The following is a 19,774-nucleotide window of genomic DNA, read 5'->3' as shown; positions in this document are numbered from 1 at the left end:
GAGAAACACAGGTGGAAGCACTCATTTCGATCTTTTTGCTGACACTTATAGCTATAAATGCTCCGTCCTCTTCAGTGCAAATTGCATTGTACATAGTTGCGTCTGTCCATTATCCGTTTGTTGCATTGTCCATTTGACTACATGGGTCTTGTGAGGTAGCAACAGTTTCCTGTGTATTTCTAACGGTGCGCATGTAAGACAGATTCTGGGGCACATTATAAAGATGCACTTTTGCAAAACATATGCCGCGTTGTACAACGTAGCTGCATAACTAACCAAAAGTGCTTAAATTAAAGCAGTCATCTTAACATGAATGTCAACAAACATTCTACACGAAAAAAAAAGAAATACCGGGAGGCAAAACTAACTGACAGGAAACGTTGGAAACCGTAGACAGTTGTCCAGACGCAACGAGCGTGTTGTGACATCAGGGCTCGAATGCGTGTTGCTTCTAATGTCCACCTCTGCTTTGATCACTTTCAGTATGACGGTAGCCTTTTGAGCTGCAGCTATATGTGCGCTCCTGGGAAATCCACGTCATGCTACAAAGCTGAGAAAGCAGAATCGTCTTGTTTGGTAAGTTAATTATGTATATCGTGTTATTTGTACAAATGGCACGTGAGGATTGTATTTCTGACGCCTCCGACGTAACCTCCATTCCTCTTAAGAAAGTACCTATTAAGCACAAAGCCGTCAACGCTGTCTGATGGGGGACGATGAGGGGAACAGAAAAAAAAAAAAAAATAGGGGGGGGGAGGTGAGCCGTAACACGATCGGACTGGATACCGCAGAGCTCCTCCAGAGAGAGAGAGGGTATCAGCGTTGTCTGCACTTGTACTGACGCACTGTTTGAGAAACTAGATAGGACTGGGAAAGCGTATACTGCCCTTTTCCAGCGGTAATTGTTAACGGGAAGGTCACGGGGAATCGCTGTGGCTGTATCACAAAACCCGCGTTTTCGTTTTCGGTTTCGGGGATGCAAAACCAGTTAAAATATTCTAAAGCTAATAGAAGCAGTTCTGACATACTCGGAGATGAATACATGGACCCGGAAAGTGTCGCGATTCTTCAGCTTTTTGTTGTCCCGCTTTTCTCACGTTTTTAGTAATATTTTTGTCCCGCTGATCCCGGCTCTACACATCACCATTCGTCTCACAGATCAATACTCGTCACTCTAAAGTGGCTGTGCATATATCAGCAATAAAAGTGTCATCAGACACACACAACAGCTACTGTTCCGAATTAGCGAAACGAAGTAACAGGGACCACGACTGCTCGCCTTCTTGCCCAACGAAAAACAACAAGTGATTTTATTCCCGTGATCACGCGCCCTACTCAGTTCCTCCTCCTCCTTTCGCAACATCCTCCCGCGCCGCCGATGGCTCTATATCCGCTTCCAGGCTATGCAGTAACTGGACGGGGCGCCGAATTTGCGATCCGTTCGCCAGTGTCAGCTCGCAGGCACGGACTACTCCGTCGCGACCCAATATCAGCCGATGGACACGCCCGAGCTTCCAGACCATTCGTGGCGCTCCTGTGTCGTGTATAACGACAACGTCTCCAATCTTGAGCCTTGTGTCTGGTGCCAAGGTGAGCGGACCGGAGCTGTAGGAGGTACTCCTTACGCCACCTTGACCAGAACTGCATGCGTATCTGTCCTTGAGTCCTGAAATACCGGCGCAGTTCCGCAGCGTTCTGCGGCGTGGTAGCTGCGGTGTAGCTTGGAAGTGCTGTTGATCTTTTCCCAACGAGAAAGTGCGACGGCGTGAGAGGGTCCAGGTCGTATACGTCCGAAGAAATGTACGTCAGTGGTCGGCAATTAATGATACTTTCTATGTAACACAGCGCAGTAACCAGACCTTCGAAGTCCAGTCGACGTCTTCCTAGGCACCGCTTAAGAGCTTCTTTGACCGAGCGTATTATCCGCTCCCACCACCCGCCCCACCAGGGTGCCCTTTCGACGATGAACTTCCAACGAATTCGATGATTGGCGGCGAAGTTCTGCACACCAGGTGACGAGAGGACTGCGAGAAGACGGGACAGCTGGTGGCAGGTCCTAGCGTTGTAGGACATAATGACAGAGGGTAGACCACGTCGTGCGATGAATCTGCGGAATGCTGTTAAAAACCGCTCGGTGGACATCTGATGTACAAGTTCAAGGTGAACGGCGCGTGTGACACCACATGTGAAGACAACAATGTAGGCCTTTTGTTCGCGAAGTGCGGCATGCGAGACGTAGAAAGGCTGGCGAAATCAATTCCCACAACATCAAACGGATGAGTCTGCGTGATTCTTTCTCTAGGCAGCGGGGCCACTGGTGCGGTTTCGGGTGACAGCCGTCTGTACTTGCATGGAAGACAAGTGTGCAGCGTGCGGCGAACTGTTTGACGACCCTTGAGGATCCAGTACATTTGACGTAATTCGCTGAGGGTGTCTTGAACTCCCGCATGATGGAAACGTTCGTGCGTGTCCAGGATTATCAGAACACTGTATCGGTGCTTCGACGGGAGGAGAATCGGGTGACGAATATCGATGGAGTCGTCCATTTGCTGGAGCCGGCCTCCTACGCGAAGCACGGCAGTCTCATCGAGGAAGGGCTGCAAGGTCAGTAGGGTAGAGGTGCGCGATACTGGCGCGGATCTTTGAAGTGCTGCCACCTCCTCAGGAAACGCTTGTGATTGCGTGTTGCGTACCCAGACGAGTTCGGCTGACGTCAATTCATCTGCAGAAGGTGGACCTGTCGTCCTTGACTGCGGGTAGCGCAGATTGTGGATGTACCTGAGCACGTGAGCCGTACGCCTTAGAATATGCTTCAGTGAACTGTAATCGGCCAACCGCAGCGGGAGGTCCAATCTTGTCGCGACTGCCACACAGCAAACTTCTTCCGTCGGAAAGACCTCTGCATCAACCACGGGAGCAGCCGCTGAGTCGAACTCTTGCGATAGCAACCGCGGACCTGACCACCACAGCTGGCTGTCGAGCAGAGCCTTCGCGGATACGCCTCTGGTTAGCAGATCCGCGGGATTGTGTTTGCCTTCGCAATGGGACCATTGTTGCGGGTTTGTCAGCCGTCGTATCTCGGTTGTGTGGGCTGCTACAAACGGCGGCCACTTGTCAGTGTCATTCTTGACCCAGTGCAAAGCTATTGTAGAGTCCGTCCAGAAGGTGGCCTGGAGTGCTGCGATGGGCAGGGAACTGATGATGCGACAGAAAATGCGCGCAGCGAGTAGGCACCCGAGAAGCTCTAGTCGCGGTAATGTTAGAGGCTTCAGTGGAGCAACGCGACCCTTGGCGATGAGCAAGGAAACCTTGATGCGGCCGTCGCTTGTTCGACTGCGAACGTACACTACGACACCGTACGCCCGTGGGCTTGCGTCTGCAAATACTTGAAGATCGAGCAAGCTGTGCTGGGATCCGAGTACCCATCTTGACTGCCGTACCTCCGAGAGAGTTGCCAGATCGTTCACCCATGCGTGCCACGCGTCCAGCAGTGGTGGCTCTAGAGGGGAGTCCCAAGGCCATTTTTCCTTCCATAAAGTCTGGAACAGTAGGCGCGCTGTAATGGCGAATGGAAAGAGGAAACCCCAAGGGTCATACAGTCGAGAAAAAACCTGCAGTACCCCCCGTTTAGTGGAAGGGGCGTCTTTAGCGAAGGCCTGGACGGACCGCGCGGGGACCCAGATCTCGTCGAATTCTCTGTCGCACGGCACACCGAGTATACGAAGAACAGACCCCAGTTCAGAGACGTTGTCGTGTGCGATTCCATCATTCAGATATTTCTCTTGAAGGACAGGGGAGTTTGACGCCCATTTCCGAATGTCCATCCCCGCCTCTTGCAAGATGGCTCTGGTCTCCTTGTAGAACGTCTGGGCTTCTGCGACATCCCTGCACCCGACTACCAAGTCATCCACGTAAAAGCTGGTGGAAAGTCGTGCAGCAGTGGCTGGGTAACGATGGCTGACAGATCTGAAATGGTGCTGCAAGGTGGCCGCGAGGAGGAACGGGCTGGAGGCAGCCCCAAAGGGCACTCGTGTCATTCTCCACTACTGCAACGGCGGGTACGGGTTGGAGGCAGATGGAAGGTCGGAAACCCAAAGGAAACGAAGGGCGTCGCGATCTTCCGGCCGAATTAATATTTGGAGATACGCCTTCCGGATATCGGCAGTGAGGGCTACCGGGTGGTACCGAAAGGTGAGTTGGAGATGCAAGAGGTCACTGTTCATGTTCGGCCTCTTCGACAACACGTTGTTCAACGACGGTTGGCCAGCGATGTGGGATGACGCATCAAAAACAATTCGGATCTTGGCTGTGGCGGCCTCGCTACGTACTACGGCATCGTGAGGCAGATAGTAGAGATTACGGTCGGGATCAGGGCCGGTAACTTGTTCCACATGGCCTTCTACGAAATATTCTCTTATTGTTTTGTCGTATTGCCGCAGAACCTCTGATGCGCTGCTAAATCATCTGAGCTGGGCTCGGAGCCTATGCACTGCCGTGGCTTTGTTGTTGGCATCCGGTGGAAGCCCAGGCTCCTGAATCATCAAGGGAACCTCATACCGCTCTTCCGACTTTGCTATGCCCACCTCGAAGACCTGGAGGTCCGTGCTGCACACGTGGCTGGCTGTGGGCTCGGGACTTGTGATTCCGAGCGTGTCAAGTTTCCACAAGTCTTCGGCACTACAGTCAGACTCTGGATCTCCGCAAGTGAGAAGTAGGGCACATGTCGATTGGGGGAGCCGGGTATGCACGGTCGTTGAGCCCTGTATAACCCAACCAAACACCGTTTCAACGGCAGTGAGATCCTCCGTCATCCTCAGAATTCGTCCCGTTACAAGACGCCAGTAGTTGTCTGCTCCGACCAGGATGTCAACACTTCGGGAAACGCCTGATGTTGACGCAGGTTGCAAGTCACGCTCAAGTAGCATGCGTGTTAGATGCGGATCCAGCGAAGGGCTCAGGGACTTGCATATCTCGGGAATCGTGAGAGCTTCTAACTCGAAGGTGGCGTCACGGCCTGTAATGTTTACAGTGAACTTACTGCATCTGTGGCGGGCAGATTGCGTTGATCCAAACGCGTAGATGGCCAAGTCCTCAACATCGATTGTCGCACATTGTAGGCTCATAGCGAGGTCCTTTCTGATAAAGGTCCGTTGGCTTCCGTTATCAAGCAGGATCTGGACTCTTGCCTTGCCTCCGGGGCCAGAGACATCCACCGCAGCACTTTGAAGCAGTATGACGGTACTGTCCATAGAAGCTGGTGTTGCTTGCACTGGAGACGGCGCTGCGGCCGTTGCCGGATGGGGTTCGGCGGCTAGGGACGCTGCCACGGGCTGTATATCACAGAGTATTGTGAGATGGTGACCACTGCACTTCCTGCAAACTAAACTGGCTGAGGTTCGACAGTGGCGTGCATGATGGTAGCGTTTTGCACATCGATAACAGCGCCGCGTGGAGCTCAGCAGCCGCTTTTTCTCTTCTGGTGTTGTGGGAACAGGACAATCTTCGGTGAAGTGGTCGCTTGCACGACAAAACGCGCAATTCCTCTGGGAAACTGGAGCCCCTGGACGTTGCCCCTGGACGTTGCCCCTGGACGTTGACAGCAGCAGCAGGGCTGCCGCGGACGGTAAGCGTGCTTGCAGGGTGCCTTCCGTATTGTCCTTCTGAACGTGGCGGTATTGTCCTTCTGAACGTGGCGGGGACGGTTAAAAGGCCGCTTCTTCCCTACTTTCGACTTGCACCCGCAGAAAGGTAAGAAGAGCGGTCACCTGTTCCGCTGCCGAGAAAGTCCTTGTGCCGTCAGCGGAAGGAGTCCCGCCGCCACTGTTCCCCCCAAATGCAGCGTCCGCTTTCCTGCTGTGCTGAAACTGGACGAAGAGGTCGGTAGGAATGCAGCGCGTAAGCACCCTGTATAGAACGACATCGTAACTCGATCGGGGTATGACAAGCGATTCCAAAGCCTTTGTATGCCGTGACGCCTCGTCGTACAGATGATGCAGCTGGGCTACGTCACTACAGCTGTTCACCGAATGGAGGGCCAGTAGCTTGTCTAGATGTTCTGCTGAGAGTAGATCTGTGCGCCCTAATCGTTGGTTGATAGTCAGTATTGCGGTAGCGTAGTTGTCCCCGCTGAGACCGATGCCGTGAATCGCTCGTTTGGCGTCGTCCGTAAGAAAAGATAGCACATATTTAAACTTCTCTACTGGAGCTAGGGAAGCATTTCCATGAATCGTAGCGTCGTAGTGTTCCCAAAATCTTTGCCAATCTTGCAGTTTCCCTCCGAATTTCGGGATCTGCAGCTTCGGCAGCGATACGGTGCGGCCTGCTTGAGACGGCGGATCCCCAGTCGTGTGCAACTGTTCGCGGAGGGCCAGCTTCGCTTGACTGATGGCTGCTTCGATCCGCTTTTCCTGCTCCAACACAGCGTTGTTCTCCTCATCGAACCCAGCATCGTCGTCGATGAGTTCGAGAATCTGCTGATCGAGGTTGCACAACGCGGCCTTCCGTGCAACCAGGTAGTCCATGTCTACCTCAACGCTGGCCTTTGGAATATCGGGGCGCGCGCAGCATTCTTCTAGATGCGCGATGGTGCGGGTAACCATCCCCCGGATCCCAGCTCGAGTCCTCTTGAGGCGATCTAGTTGACCCTCGCAGGGCATTGTCGAGTGCAGTCGTCCCGGGTTTCGGCACCAAATGTTCCGAATTAGCGGAACGAAGTAACAGGGACCACGACTGCTCGCCTTCTTGCCCAACGAAAAACAACAAGTGATTTTATTCCCGTGATCACGAGCCCTACTCAGTTCATCCTTCTCCTTTCGCAACAGCTATCAATGATTTTTTTTTTAGTTCGGGTTCAGTTTTGTGGAAGCTTACATTTGTTAAGCCACACCAATTGTATCAAAATCTCATGATCGTCAGTGTTACTCTTGGTAAAGCAGCCATTGGAAAGTCACTGCTCTAACACAGACACAAGCACAAACTAAACACAAGCTTAAAAGTGCCTAAGAACACGAACGATGGAAACATTAGCAGTCGTCAAGAAACCCAGACCCAGCGACAGGAAACACGTACCCAACAATAACCAACATCACCACTCCAACAAAGCACCGCATAGGACGAAGCTTGTTCATTTCAGCCCTGGAGTTCAGTGGTTAGAATTTACCAGCTCGCGTGGCGTTGTGGTCAAGGATGGCCTTCCACAAAGAGACTGGGACGTGATGCGGATTTGAACCTTGGCACCATCTGTGGTGTGTGAGATTTTCCCCGGGTTTTTGCTGGGCCTTCGGGCAGACTTTCCAGAAGAATTTCGGCATCGCTCCCCACGTATGTACGCTGCTGATAACCACAGTTTATTCGCGGCGCCAAACAGATTCATCAAAAAGCTTCTGAGCGTATTCCATATTTTCCGTATCGCTAAACGTTCCAGTCTTCGATATAAGGTTTCTTTTTTCCACCGGAACGGCAATACGAATCATTTCTTGAATCGATTGCTAGGGAACCAGAAGGAAGATTGAGAAGTTTGAATATTTGCTGGTTGCAGTTAGAAACAGTAACAGACGCTATGCTTCTCATTGTTGGCGTGAACCTGGTCGCGCTCGTGCGGGTGGCAGCAAATTACAACCTGAAGGCACTCAGGTCTAGAGTGTGGATATTACTCCGTGTTAGCAAAAAGATATACTAGGCACACCACGATTAGTCCAACCGCCGCGGAAAATATCAAATGTTTCCTAGCCATTCAATAGAAAGGGCTCTTTGTGCGTGGTCGTGCTATGGCGGTCCACCAAGCCAAGTGAAGTCAAGCTAAGGGAGTGTACCAATACAAGTGTTCCACATGCCACACTCTCGCGGGTGTCGCCGTCCAGACGTTGAGCAACCGACACAGTTTCTTACCCTGGAAAAGGCCACGAATATTCCGCATTAAATTTAAGGCACTTACCTGCGTCCAAGAACACGTGTAGCCCTACACGGTGGACCTTTCGTGTGTCGTGAATTTCCTCGATTACTGCACAGTACAAAGCTACACAGCACGGTTGTGCAGGTTTGAAAGAGTGCTCGTACTTGGGGCACGGTTAACGCCCAATCATACAATCATGTTGCGTCATATAATATTGCCAGTATTATTATTTTTCAGAGATTCGACCCTCCTTCTTACGGCAAATGCTTCCGAGGAGTATGTTATCCACTGTCAGAGTATCAGAAAGTCAGCATGGGAAAGAGTAAGATTGCACGAGAACTTCGAGTCATGACAGTTCTTATGTACTGTGTTGCGAATGTGGCGCATAAATGAAGAATAATGTGCTGTAGATCTTCTAGAGCACAGCCGTGACAGGGATCCAAACCGCACTTTCCGGGCCTCTTGATCAGCGGTACTCTCTCCTCATTTCTCACTCAAAATTGGTTGGTTCTTGGCCAAATACATCCCACCAACCCTCTGCCCTTACAGCTCTTTTGACCTTATTGGAGACCATAGGACTTGGATCCTTATTGTGAACAAGCGCGGAAAGTTGGTGGGGTAGCATACTGCGATATTTTGGGACGCGAAAGACAAGGACTGAAGGTACACACACACACACACACAAGCGCCACTCACAACTGAAATGTATTGCAGGAAAAGAAGGCATAAATACACAGCCTGTGTTGAATACTATGTTGAAAACGACGACTCAGCGCCTGCACGCCCACGCGATTGCTCACGCTTATTCTTTCTTCTCCTAAGCACCATCCAATAAACATCGTCACCTACTTGCTCGCACCATCCAATAAACATCGTCACCTACTTGCTCTGCCTGTACTGTATTCCAAAGTGGTCCTGTGACCGCTAACTGCTGACCGCTGACTGCAAGTACTGATCGGGAAGACTACAGGGAGCTTGAGCGATGGACCGCACATAGCTGATCAAAAGGCGCAAGATTCTGCGGAACCAGGTGACGACGATCCAGAACGACCTTGACCGACGCACGGCGGGTGAAGAACCTCAGGACATTACCGAATTGGCAGCACGCATCGACAGGCTACAAAGCCTCAACGTCTCTCTCAAAGAAGTCGATAGTCAAATTGAACCTCTTCTTACTGAATATGAGTTTGACCAGGAGTTCACGAAGCAGCTGGATTATCAAAACAGAGTGGAAATGGCCCTCTTCATGGCAAAGGCACACGTCGACGCCCGTAGACGTGCAGTGACCACCTCTGGTATCCCTGCCATCGCACATCCACAGGGAGATGCCTCCCCTGCGCGTGTACACACCGTTCAAACACCACAAACACAAGCCGCTGTTCGCCTTCCCAAACTAGAAATGATGAAGTTCGACGGCAAACGATGTCATTGGCAGCAATTTTGGAGCCAATTCAATGTGCCTATCCACACCAATGCCTCTCTCGCTGAGAGTAGAAAGATGCAGTACCTAATGGCTGCACTACATGGGGAAGCTGCGAACGCCGTGGAAGGCCTACAGTTGACTCCTAGCACTTACGAATCTGCCGTCAAGATTCTCCGCAATCGTTTCGGCAACGATAATCTACTAATCCAAGAAAAACCTCAGAAGCCTGGCGGATATCGCACCCGTACGTTCGAGCCGACATCTCTACGACTTACGGAGGCTATATGACACAGTCCAGGCTCACATTCGAGGACTGAACTGCCTTGGCACTCCTACAGAGTCATACTGCTCTATGCTGTACCCGATCTTGCTGAGATCTCTTCCGATGGACATGGCATTGCAATTTAACCGTGTACTTACCGAGAAAACGTCATCAACCGCTTCGACATCAGCCTCTACAGACACATCATTTCACAACAACGCGTTGAAGTCATTACTGACCTTCCTAGGAAACGAAGTAAGGCACCGCGAAGAACTCACCCAGCGTACCTTTCAATCTCCTCCCGAACATGACCCCACAAAGACGCTGCACTTTCGCAAATTTAAACCGGCGAATGGTCGTCCAGTGGTCACATTGCAAAACATGGTCAAGGCAGGCAAGGGAAATGAACGCTGCCTCTTTTGCAACATGACAAGCCATGCGATAGCAGATTGTACAAGCACAAAGCCTCTCGATTGCCTCATCCGCCTCGATTGCCCGGCAGTTCACATGGCAAGTCGATGCTGACACGCTGGGGAGTGATCACTTGCCGCTGTTGATCAACATCCGTGGAGCTCCTGGGACCCAACTCAGGCGTACCGCCAGGTCGACGAACTGGCACCGTTATAGGGCTGCTGTTGAATCCGCCCTCACGGACTCCGTGCTCCAGCGCGCCAACCATCAAGACTTCTGCCGTGCTGTGGTCGGCGCCACGCGCGCTTGCACAAGCGTCGTTCGCCTCCCGACGAAGTTCGCGGCCGTTGATGCGGAGTACGCGCGCCTGCGTGCGACACGCCGGAGAGCGGAAAGGCGCGCTCGTCGAACCCGCCTCCCTGATGACAAACGTGAAGCTCAACGGGCGCAGAAAGCCGTCGATAGGCACCTTCGCAAACTAGCCAGGAACCACTGGAGAAGCTTTGCATCGTCGCTGTCGCCACGCACACCTCTCTCCCGAATATGGGCGGTGATGAAGGGTCTAACCGAGCCGGTTACTCAGGGTGATCCGTTCCGGTCGCTATCCTTAGCCACAGGTCGTTCGGAGATGGAGCTTGCGGAAGACTATTGCAGTAGGCTGACCTCATCACCCACTGTCGACCTCACGTCAGCCTGCGATATCCCAGTTCTTCCTGATCCGCCAATGGAGCCTTCCTTAAGCCACCCATTCTCTTCCATGGAGCTAGAGTCGGCCTTAAGACAGTCACCAGTGCACACCTCTCCTGGGGCAGACCTAGTGACATACAAGACCCTTCGCAACCTACCCCTCCGCGGACGCCAGCTGCTCTTGCGGCTCATTAATGAGTAGTGGCGCGCCGGTGTTGTTCCCGCAGAATGGAAGTCGGCAATGGTGGTCCCCATTTTAAAACCTGGAAAATCGCCCCATGACATCGATTCCTTTCGGCCGATTGCACTCACCAGCTGCGTGGCGAAGACAATGGAGCGCATGGTACACTCGCGGCTAACCTGGTACTTTGAAACTGTGAGGTACTTCCCCGAGGCCATGGCAGGGTTCAGACAAGGGAGATCGTCCATCGACAACGTGATCGACCTGGTATCCAGTGTCCAAGAAGAACAGTCGGAAGCACGTTTTACTGTTGCCGTCTTTTTGGATGTCATGAAGGCGTATGATAGCGTTCTCCACAGTGCCGTTGTTGCTACCCTGCAAGAGTCGGGAGTGGGAGCTCGAATGGTTTCTGGGGTCCGTGACTTTCTGTCCGGCCGGACGCTGTTCGTCCGTACTGCATCAGGAGATACGCCAGCTTTTCCCGTCTCCCGTGGAGTGCCACAAGGTAGTGTACTGAGTCCGCTGCTGTTCAATCTGATTATGGCATCACTCCCGGCGTGCCTCTCTGAGCATATCCGCATCACAAGCTATGCCGACGACATCTGCATATGGACATCCGGAGTCCGACAGGACGCCATTCAACAACGCTTACAAGGCGCTCTCAACACCACCGCGTCTTACCTTGCCGACCCAGGACTCCGTGTATCCCCTAGCAAGACAGCCGCCATGGCGTTTACTCGGCGGCCCTTCACCAGCTACCCTCTCCATATTGCCGGAACCCCGCTTCAATTTGTGACGCACTGCAAGTACCTTGGCGTGATTATTGACAGACAGCTCTCGTGGTCTAAGCACATAAAGAACCTCTCCGTCAAGACGAGCAGATCAGTGAACGTCCTACGCCGCATCTCCGGAGCGTCTTGGGGCCCCACCTGTCGCGATCTTCGCCAAATTCACAGCTCCCTCGTGCTCGGCTTCCTGCGGTACAGCATCCCAGTGCTGCACGGCCTGCGCACGACTCACGAGCGGGAACTCCTGAACATTCAGTCTCGCAGCCTTCGCGCATGCCTGGGCTTACCCAAGACAACGGAAACTTATTCGGTACTTGCAGAGGCCAGGGAACCACTTGTTACCACCCTGCGAGATAAAGAGACCCTCCGCATTTACACGCGGCTAATGACTCGGCACCCTTTCCACTACCTCAGAACCATTGACCACGACAGCCCCGCGTCTGCCTTTGGTAGCGCAGTGCGCCGTCTGAAGGGTGTTGTCCCACCCCCCACATCTCACGTATCGTATGCTACCCCAACATGGGCTCTCCACCAACCCCCATATGCACATTTATCCATGGCCTCGGGAAAAAAAGCGACACGCCAGCGCCTGTAGCACATCAACTTGCCCTGGAACACCTAGCCTCGCTGCACCACTGAAGGCAGACCGTCTATACTGATGGGTCTGTGATACCTGGTGGAGCAGCTGCAGCCTTTTATGTGCCCCACGAAGATTTTGAGAAAGCGTCCAAGCTCCCCAACGAGACGTCCTCCGCGGAAGCAGAGCTATTCGCAATCAATATAGCCTTTCAGCACATCTCGTCCTCCCCACCTGCAGAGTGGGCGATCCTCACCGACAGCAAGCCAGCCCTGGAGATCCTGAGTTCTCACGCCACCAAAATCATCAGCGACCTCCAAACAGCTATCATCGCCGCATGCGACTCTCTTTGCGCCTCTGGCCACGGTGTGCGGCTACAGTGGGTTCCCAGCCACATAGGCCTCAGTGGGAACTCCCGAGCGGACGCCGCCGCGAGGCGTGCCCACCAAGACGTCGGCCCGCCAGCTAGTATGCCGCTCACACCGTCCGCCTGTCTTATAAAGATCCGCGAGTGGTGTGCCTCCGAAATGCGTCGCTCTGTCGAAGACGCTGTACGCTCCAATGCGTATATCCAGTCCATTGACCCGACAATGCAATTCGCTCCATACCAGCAGCTCGTCCGCGCAGAAGAAACGCTGCTGCATCGGCTCCGACTCAACGTCGCATATACACCGCAATACTTGTGCAGGGTCGGAAAGCGTCGCTCAGCTAGCTGCGCTACCTGTGGCGCAGTAGCAGACGTTGAGCACCTCCTACTAACCTGCTCGGAGTACTCTGCAGCCCGCGCTGTCCTCGCCAATCGCCTCCAGCGCCTGGGACACGGCTCGCTCTCACTGGCCGTGCTTCCCGGCCCCGTCGCACGCCAACAGCAGGGAGCCGTTACAAGGGCTCTCCTGCAATACCTACAGGACACCCAACTGAGTGTTACATTGTAAACTGAGAACCGCGGCCCTGGGCACTCGCCCCCACTGCAAAGAAACCGGCCGGGTTTTTTTTTCTTTTTTCTTTTGCTCCACCAGGGCGTAGCAAGCCGACATAGGTCTGGCTGACCTCTCCTTGCGTGGACGCCACCTCCTGTTTATTAAACTTATATATACCCCCCCCCCCCCCTCTTGCCGAAAAGAAACACGTATTAGCAGAGCAACGCCGATGCTTCAGACGTTGCAAGCCGAATCACGCTGCAAGACATTGTAGAACCCGCCCGAAATGCCACAAATGTGCCGGTCACCACGCAACGACGATGTGCGACCCAGAATATAAGCCTCGGCCACCTGCCCCTGCTCCCGGAACGTCCGCGGCAGTCACTCTGAAGACCACAGTCAATCGCTCCCCCCAACTCATTCTACTTCAAACCGCCACAGCCTGGGCACACGCAATTAAGGAGGAAGTCTTCACGCGCCTAATCTTCGACGGCGGCAGTCAACCCACGTTCATCACTCGTCACTTGTCGCAAGCACTCGGATGTCAGATCGTTCGCACAGTGCACATCTCCATTGAGGAATTCGGAGTTCAACACAATCTTCCAGAAATACTGGACTCAAGTGAGCTCAGCTTAAGGACTACGCATGGAAGAGGTGAACATCAAAAGATAACACCCCTGGTGGTGGAACAGATATGCTCTCAAGTCTTAGACGTTTCACCTGATGTCATCAAAGAGCATATGCAGCAGTACAAGCTGGCAATAGCCGACTGTCGCGACGGTGCCCTACGTCAACAAATAGAGATTCTGATTGGTGCGGACCACTACTGGGAATTTGTTACCGGGTGCACTCTTCCGGTGTATCAAGGTGTACAAGCCGTCGAAACGACACTTGGCTTGACGCTGCAAGGACCATGCTCTCTACCGAACGTGGTGCGCACAGCAAGCTGTCACACGGTGACTGTGTTGCACGCAAGCCAACATCGCGAAGCGATGAACGACATAATGGAGCGAATTTCGAACTTGGACAGCATCGGTATACGATGCGATCAGACAGACGCAGCACAGCATCACTTTGTCCTCGATAACTTCAACACATCCATTCAGTTGAAGAACGACAGGCATTCAGTTGCCTTGCCGTGAAAACCAGTTGTGTCAACGCAAGACAACAAGCACATTGCGGAGAAACGTCTTTCACAAGTCACGAGGCGTCTAACCAAGTCACAAGGGTTAATGGCGAGATACGACGCAGCCATACGTGAATATCTTGTCTCTGGAGTAGCAGAAAAGGTTACCCAGGAAATGGATCAGGCCCAAAATACAGCACACATATACTACATGCCGCATCACGCAGTCATCAGGGAGGATCGAATAACTATAGAGATGAGGATCGTCTTCGACGCATCCTCTCATAAAGCTGGCACCAGCTCGCTCTATGATAATCTGAACGCGGGCCCCAACCTAAATCCGGATATCATGCCACTACTTATGAGCTTCCGCCTTTATCCAGTAGGCTTGGTATCGGATGTACAGAAACCATTCCTACAGATCGCCACACACGAGGATGACAGAGACGCGCTTAGTTTGCTGTGGTACAGCACCACGCCGGTAGACGGCCAGCTACTACCTAACGTTGAAACGTGGCGCATGACTAGGATGACTTTCGGCACGGCCCCTAGCACGTTCCTCCTGGCAGCCACGTTACAGCACCACATTCAGCGGCACGCCAGCGTGCATCCGAGACTAGCAAGGATACTTGAAAATTCCATTTACATGGACGACGTCATTTTTGTTGCGGCGAACGAGGAGGAGGCAGCGGAGATGTACACCGAAACCTTACAGCTGTTTGAAAAGGCTTCCATGAAGCTCCAAAAATGGGGTTCGAACAGTTATGCGATGCGCGAGAAGTTTAAGTCCGAACCGGATGCTGTTTTAATTGGAAACACAACGAAAGTACTTGGCATTCCTTGGAACCAGGAGCAGGACACGCTGTCTCTCCCACTTGACTTCCACCGCACATCAGGAGAGTACAACGGCATGACCACGAAACGACAGGTGCTGCGCTCTGTGGCACAAATAGATGACCCATTGGGCTTCATCCTTCCGTACACCGTCACCGGAAAGATGCTCCTACAGGAAATCTGGAAGCACGGGCTGGAGTGTGATGCTCCGCTACCAGATGATCTCGCTCGTAAATGGGCCGCTTGGCACAACGAGCTTCAGGATCTCAAAGACATTGAAATACCACGTTGTTACTTACCGGACATGAGCACAGAGATCCAGACATAGCTACACTTTTTCTCGGATGCTAGCCCCGGCGCGTACGGTACCGTTGTTTATCTACGTCTCGGCGGCTGCGCGGACGGATACAAAACACAACTGATCGCAGCAAGATCAAGAATAGCACCACTGAAAAAGGTTACTCTAGCTCGTACGGAACTACTTGGTGCGCTGATGTCAGCTCGTCTCGCCAGCTACTTGCGGGACAATTTCAAGCTCACCACCTCCGATTTCTTTTGGACAGATTCAATGATTGCTTTGCAATGGATACGAGGGGACGCAAACCGCTGGCCGCAGTTTGTGCACAACAGGGTCACAGAAATTCAACAGAAGGTAGAGAAAGCTCGATGGAGATACGTGGGAACAGCAGCAAATCCAGCCGACTTGTTGACGCGAGGAACAAGTCCCAAGAAATTGCTACAGTCGAAGCTGTGGTGGAAAGGACCATCATGGCTGGCGGAATCTGATGACAAATGGCCATCTCCTGAAGTCAATGAGATGACACGCACTCACGTTCATAAACAGCAGGTTGTGCTCCAGACCATCGCACCATCGTGCTCGGATCCAGTGATGGATCTGGGACGGTTCAGCAATGTCAATAACCTTCATCGTGTAACAGCGTGGATAATTCGATTCACCAAGAACACCAGAGCAATAGGTCGGATCGACGGTCCCTTAAGCGCTAGTGAGATTCAACAGGCCGAACGCTACTGGGTAAGGCAAGAACAAGAATCTGCATTCGCGGACGGAAACAGCGCACTCGGAAGCAACAATGCACTTAAGCGAACATCGAAGTTGAAAGATCTAAGGCCATTTATTGACGACGACGGCATCCTCAGACTTGGAGGACGAATGGGTGGTAGTCGGCAAATATTTTCGGAATGTCATCCAATCATACTGCCAACTCACTGGCATTATGCGCGCCTTTTAATTTTACAGTCTCATCGACAAGTTTTCCACTGCGGAGTGCGTGACACTTTAGTGCAGCTACGCGAAAGGTTCTGGATACTCCCAGCACGCCAACAAGTCAAGCGAATACTACGAGGTTGCGTGACATGCAGAAGAAACGCAAGGCATCTGACACAACCTGATGACCAACTTCCACCTGACAGAGTGACGATGAGTCATCCCTTCGAGGTCACCGGCATCGATTTTGCGGGACAATTAATATTGAAGCGAAGGAGGAACTACCACAAGGGCTACATTGTCCTCTTCACTTGTGCCGTCACAAGGGCTGTGCACCTAGAGCTGTGCGAGTTCATGTCGGCGATCAAGTTCTTGCCTGCCTTCCGAAGATTTACAGCTCGTGGGGGAATCTGCCAAACCATCTACTCGGACAATGCCTTGACGTTCAAAAAGGTCAAGAGAAATTCGGGACATACAGAGGATCTTAACGGACCCACTGGTGCAGGACTATTCTTCACGTAACGGAATCCGCTGGAAATTCATACCGGGGCGCGCACCATGGTGGGGTGGCTTTTATGAAAGACTAATAAGATCCGTAAAATCAGCATTGAGGAAAACCCTGTCCAGGAACGTCGTAGACTTCGTCGAAATGCAAACTCTGCTGGCTGAGGTGGAGGCGATGATGAACTCAAGAGCTATAACCTTTGTTTACAACGAAAACTCCGAGCCGACACCACTCACTCCAGCAACCATGATAATGAGAAGACGTCTACTCGCACCACCATCGACGGAACCCACCACATCGCGGAACACAACCCATAACTCATCGTCCACGAAGATAAGGGAGACATGGAAAAGACAGCTGCACTACCTCAATGCAGTATGGAATAGGTGGCAGCAAGAATACCTCTCGGAACTACGTTCTGCATACCACTCCAAAGGGACAAACGACTGCGACGTTCGAACCGGAGATGTAGTTCTCGTCAAAAAGCCCAACTGTCCCAGGCTTCAATGGAAAATGGCCCTCGTTAATAAAGTTTTCACAGGTTCAGATGGACGAGTTCGGGTATGTCTGATCAGGACTCCTGCTAGAACGACACTCAGGAGACCCGTCCAGCACCTCTACAAGCTCAAGTCACAAGAAAAATAGTCGAAATCTTGAAACACTACGTCGTTCTCATCTGTGGGTGGCAGGCTGTTGAATACTATGTTGAAGACGACGACTCAGCGCCTGCACGCCCACGCGATTGCTCACGCTTATTCTTTCTTCTCCTAAGCACCATCCAATAAACATCGTCACCTTCTTGCTCTCCCTGTACTGTATTCCAAAACCGGTACCAGCCGACACGTGCCGAGATACAGGACTTAATACATGCTATGGTGGGCTAGAAGGACTGGTGTTCTTACGGACATATTCAATACATGAAATGCGCGATGCCCCTGTTTTGAAGCCAAGCTCCCGAGCTCCGGCGCTATGCGCTCGCTGCGAACCAAGCGGGTTCTCGTTGAACTAGTCCAACATATCCCATGTATGACGGTGTGTGTATGCTTCACTATTTTTATAATGAATATATTTGGACTAGCACTACGTTGGATTGCGTACTGTCCGTTTACTACCATTCGAGGTTCTTTGTAACGAAACCACGTGGCATTTACTACCGTCACTATGGTGGGCTATAAAGACTGGTGTGCCGTTCGGCGGTTGTCATATGTACCCGCCGATGTTCCTGTCGAGAGATGGTGCCAAGCGTATCTCGGCGCTATGCGATCTAATCGCCTCTAGCGGCGGATTTCAGTGCTACTGGTCACGTGATTACACACCTGCTGTTAACCCATGAGCGTGCCTTTTCTTTGCTCTGCATGCAAAATGCCCCTTGAGTGTCACGTGCAGCAGCAAACGAATGGCACACCTAGATATCAGTGCTGACATTCGTCGGCGCGTCCCTATCAGCCCTCGGGTCTGGGACATGTGTACTGTGATAACGATAAAGACATGTTCCAGCAGTCGGTTTTGCCTTTGTGTAGTGATATTGCCCAAGCAGCAAAATGTACTGAAAGTCGGGTGCAATAGGGGTGGACGGGTAGGTGGAAGGCTTTGAACAGACTCGTGAAACTAAGGAACATCGATAAGACCCATACCGTCCACCCCTATTGCACTCGACTTTCAGTACATTGTGCTGCTTGGGTGGTGATATGTGCTTATTCTTCCCTTCATTTGAGCGACCTTTACCTTCTAGGTTGCGAGTTCCGGTGACGGAGAATTGTGATAGAAATGTTTAGGTCGGTGTTGGGCTATAAGCGTGAGATATACGTTAATTGCAGCTAACCAAAGGAAGCGATAGAATTCCTGATTACAGTTTGCATATGAGCAGTCTGTAGAGGGAAGGAATCCGGAAGACAAAAGGGACGACACGAAATTATAACGATTTATTCATTTCGTATTGCCAACTGTAGGATGGGACATTTATTTCAGAATACTGCTGGTCCCAGAAGGGACCCTGGAAGGAGTAGGGAAGGTACATTAATTATAATATGAACACATAATACAGTTTTGTCGGTGTTCATCTTGATTTGCAGTTTGTAACACCACTCGTTGTTGTGTTCGAAACTCCTTTGCAAAGGCGTAATATGAGGCGAGCAAGGTGGGCCATAAGCAAAGCACACAGAAAAAAAATAATAAAAAGAAAAGAGAGAGAACAATCGGGATATTGAGGACGCTCGTTCAGATATCCCTATGCTTTTCGGAATATATCGCGCGATATATTATGCAGTCATCAGCGAATAAACATGCTTTAGAATTAGTGTTACTTAACGTATCGTGTATAGACACAAGAAACAGCAAACGTCTCAAGACTGACTCCCGTGGTATACCCCAGATGTGCGGGGTTCGATCACACAGGGAATCAGTCCCGTAGCCAAGCCCTGATCTTGGTATTAGGCGTCTGCGTTCTATAGGGTACGTACACGGTCAAATGCCGTCGAGACATGCAAAAACAAAATGTCAATTTGTAGGTTATTATCTAAAGCAAATGCCAAGTCGTGGATGAAATCAGACAGGGCCATGACAGCGGAGTAGTCCCCACGAAAGAGATGGTGCAAGGAATGCTGTTAGTTGATCATGATGTTACTTGTTTGGAAAATATGTGCTCTAGCAATTCACAAGAGATGGAAAGAAGAGAAAATTCGAAACCAAAGTCAGGACTGCTGCCTTACGTATCGGTTTTATACGAGCGCATTTTAATTCGTTCGGGACAATCCCTTCGTCCAGCGATATCTAGAAAATAATTTTGGCGAATTGCGCAGCTTACTCGGCGTACCTTATAAGAAAATAATTCGGAATATCGTCTTGCCCAGAAGATCCCAATATCCCGTCCTGGAGTAACCAGTCCCGATACTTTTTGGGCTAGCATGTCCACTTTTTTCCTTTGCCAATCAACCCGCAGAAGACC

At 51.7% G+C, this 19,774-nt stretch overlaps 3 protein-coding genes across 3 annotated transcripts; 2 read left to right on the top strand and 1 right to left on the bottom strand.

Moving 5' to 3' along the window:
• Positions 1-2,120: 2,120 nt before the first annotated feature.
• Positions 2,121-4,037, bottom strand: LOC135384364 (uncharacterized). The gene has a single exon (XM_064613569.1). It carries the CDS (start codon positions 4,035-4,037, stop codon positions 2,121-2,123), a length of 1,917 nt encoding a protein of 638 aa, XP_064469639.1.
• A 10,335-nt stretch (positions 4,038-14,372) lies between these two features.
• Positions 14,373-15,428, top strand: LOC135384363 (uncharacterized). Its single transcript, XM_064613568.1, has one exon. It carries the CDS (start codon positions 14,373-14,375, stop codon positions 15,426-15,428), a length of 1,056 nt encoding a protein of 351 aa, XP_064469638.1.
• Positions 15,429-15,593: 165 nt separating this feature from the next.
• On the top strand, positions 15,594-16,847 carry LOC135384362 (uncharacterized). The gene has a single exon (XM_064613567.1). It carries the CDS (start codon positions 15,594-15,596, stop codon positions 16,845-16,847), a length of 1,254 nt encoding a protein of 417 aa, XP_064469637.1.
• Positions 16,848-19,774: the final 2,927 nt, after the last annotated feature.

Source organism: Ornithodoros turicata, chromosome 2 (genome assembly GCF_037126465.1).
Source record: "Ornithodoros turicata isolate Travis chromosome 2, ASM3712646v1, whole genome shotgun sequence".
NCBI lineage: Eukaryota > Metazoa > Arthropoda > Arachnida > Ixodida > Argasidae > Ornithodoros > Ornithodoros turicata.
This window is presented reverse-complemented; position numbering and strand designations above follow the sequence as displayed.

What these genes read in the sequence shown, in the direction of transcription:
- LOC135384362 (XM_064613567.1), top strand. Translation starts at nt 15,594, where the DNA reads ATGTCAGCTCGTCTCGCCAGCTACTTGCGGGACAATTTCAAGCTCACC.
- LOC135384364 (XM_064613569.1), bottom strand. Translation starts at nt 4,037, where the DNA reads ATGACACGAGTGCCCTTTGGGGCTGCCTCCAGCCCGTTCCTCCTCGCG.
- LOC135384363 (XM_064613568.1), top strand. Translation starts at nt 14,373, where the DNA reads ATGGCGAGATACGACGCAGCCATACGTGAATATCTTGTCTCTGGAGTA.